The sequence below is a fragment of the Malus sylvestris genome, chromosome 10 (genome assembly GCF_916048215.2).
Source record: "Malus sylvestris chromosome 10, drMalSylv7.2, whole genome shotgun sequence".
Taxonomy (NCBI): Eukaryota; Viridiplantae; Streptophyta; class Magnoliopsida; order Rosales; family Rosaceae; genus Malus; species Malus sylvestris.
Window position 1 is genome coordinate 39,994,406 of NC_062269.1, and position 2,620 is coordinate 39,997,025.

General features: G+C 41.5%; 1 protein-coding gene across 1 annotated transcript; it reads left to right on the forward strand.

The window, feature by feature from the left end:
* The first annotated feature begins 528 nt into the window (after positions 1-528).
* LOC126587484 (uncharacterized) lies at positions 529-2,010 on the forward strand. The gene has a single exon (XM_050252565.1). The coding sequence runs from the start codon at positions 566-568 to the stop codon at positions 1,682-1,684; it is 1,119 nt and encodes a 372-aa protein (XP_050108522.1). The 5' UTR covers positions 529-565; the 3' UTR covers positions 1,685-2,010.
* The last annotated feature ends 610 nt before the right edge of the window (positions 2,011-2,620 follow it).

A 2,620-nucleotide genomic window follows, 5' to 3' on the forward strand; every position in this document is an offset into this window, starting at 1 on the left:
TCAACTTCCCCCTGACCATCTTCGTGTAACTCACCAGTGCCAAGACTTGCAGGGCATGCTGTATGGAATATAGACTTAAATTCATTTCCAACCACTTGAGCCATCCTATGATGGTTCTTAATAATTGGTTAATTAGATATTGTAATTATTGCCCCTGTCACAATTAAATTGACCTCAATCAAAACTATAGCCCAAACAAAACCTAACCATCAGATAAAAGAGTGACTCAACTCCACACTTATTTCTTTAATCTTTGCGATCCGATTCCCCCTTATTTTCTCTTCGAAATCTCCGGAAAACTTGATTATTTTACAAAATCGACAATGGAAGAGACAATAACCCGCCAAAACACTCTTATCACCTATTCCATCAATCAATACAAGAAACCATAGGTTTTCACATCAACCCTAGTTTCTAGTCGATGTCCTCAAACCACACATTTGTGGTATTCTCCGCTAACTCCATCTTATGTTCCCTTCATCTCTTATATTATATTTCCCATTTGCCAAAACTCAAAACGAACACAAATTTACAAATCCTAATAATCTCCTCCCAAGCAAGTCCAATGGGTTCCCTCGCATCTCCCCCAAGACCCTCAACTCCACCACCCTCTTCGCCAAACCCTAATTCTCTATCCAATTTTAGGGTTTTTGCCACGTTTTGCTATAGAGAGCCCGCTCCAAACCTAAACATTTCTAATTGGATAGAATGCTACGATCCGTCGACCAACATGTGGACGCATGCCAGCTCCATCCCCGGCCTCACTGAGAATCATGTCCTCAAGGGTTTTGCCATGGTGTCTTTACGTGACTCGGTTTACATAATTGGTGGTAGGGTTTGTAACAAGGAGAGAGCTCACACGTCGGACGAGTGCAGCGAGCTAGTCGACATGGACATTGAAGTCTCCTCCTCGGTCTTGCGCTACAATGTCGGGTCAAACCAGTGGTCTACCTGCGCGCCACTTGGCATCCCCCGGTGCGACTTCGCATGCACGGTCTCAGATAACAAGATCTACGTGGCGGGGGGAAAGGCCACACTAGATTGCGCGAGGGGCATCCCGTTCGCCGAGGTGTACGATCCGGACCACGACGAGTGGACTCCGCTGCCGAACATGAGCACGTTGAGGTACAAGTGCGTTGGAGTGACGTGGATGGGCAAGATCTACGTGGTGGGGGGTTTCGCGGAGAAGGCTGACTCGGACGTGCCGGCCATTATGGTGCGCAGCTCCGCTGAGGTGTACGACCCACTAGTAGGGAAGTGGGGCCTTATCGTGGGGATGTGGCAGCTGGACGTGCCACCTAATCAAATCTTGGCCGTCGATGGACGGCTTTTCAGCTCGGGCGATTGCTACAAGCAATGGAAAGGCCACATAGAATCCTACGACGGCAAGCTCAACATATGGAATGAAGTTGAAGGGTCCCGACTACAAAGCCTCACTGCATTGGGGCCACACGATCAAAACTGGGCACTGTGCCAAAGGCGTTACCTAACAATGGCAACCATTGGAGTAGATTTATACTTCTTGGCAGGGTATGGGATGGAAAGCGAATCATCAAGAACAATGTCGATCGTCCATAAATTCGATATATCTGCAACCAACGATGCATGGACGAGCATGGAGCCGATGGAGGAAGATGGAGAGAAAGAGCTCTGTGGGCATTGCTGTGTTGTTCAACTCTCATGAATCTTGCCTTTTGCTTGTAGCAAAAGAAAGAAAGAAAAAAATTTGGTACCTGCTTAATTAATTAGTTAATTATATTTATTACTAATAACTATTATTATGATCAAATTATATTATCATTGTGTAAGGTTTTGCTGACTGATCTATAAGTTTTCACGGTAGCTGTCTTAATTAGTCGGATTATATGCTCAAGTTGTGAACTTTATGGAGCAGTCCTGATGATTTTGGATACCTTGTGACAAAATAAGAAGAAGAAAAAAATCGTTGTAAAATCTGTTTCCTATACTAGTTGCTAGTTTATGAATTATACATATAGATCATTTCTTGAATTCGAATATTTTACAGTTGAGAAAGCATGTTGCTTGTGAATTTTTGTTCATGTTATCTGATCAAATGAAGAGTGCTATATGATGAACAGAATATCCATCCGGGACGACAATGTTTTACGATGACATTTAGATGCATAAACGACAATAAACAAAACAAAATGTACTATACAAACTTTGTATTGCATTGTTAGGGGGTTCGTTTGAAAATATTTTTAAAATGACTGAAAGTACTTTTAGTGAAAATATTTTTGAATTCTAAAGACACTTGAAGTATTTCCTGCAAGAAGCCCATAGAAGCACTTCAAGTGTTTTTTTTTTCTTCAAAATTCACTTATATTTTTACTAAAACCTGATTTCAAAAACATTTTCACTAAAAACACATTCAACTATTTTAAAAATATTTTGAAACGGGCCATAAATTAGAAAATGAGATTTAACCTATGCCTATTAGAATTTCGTTTGTTTTCCAGCCACTTTTGTAATGCTCGCTCAATCCGACTTCTAGGATGACACATTGTGTTGGCTGCCTAAAAAGATAACTGTAATTTATAGGTATAGGTATAGGGAATTAGGGTATGGGGCATTCTTGTTTCTGATCAAATGCATTCCA

Bases quoted from the DNA above. Each gene is read 5' to 3' on its own strand.
- LOC126587484 (XM_050252565.1), top strand. From the start codon at position 566: ATGGGTTCCCTCGCATCTCCCCCAAGACCCTCAACTCCACCACCCTCT.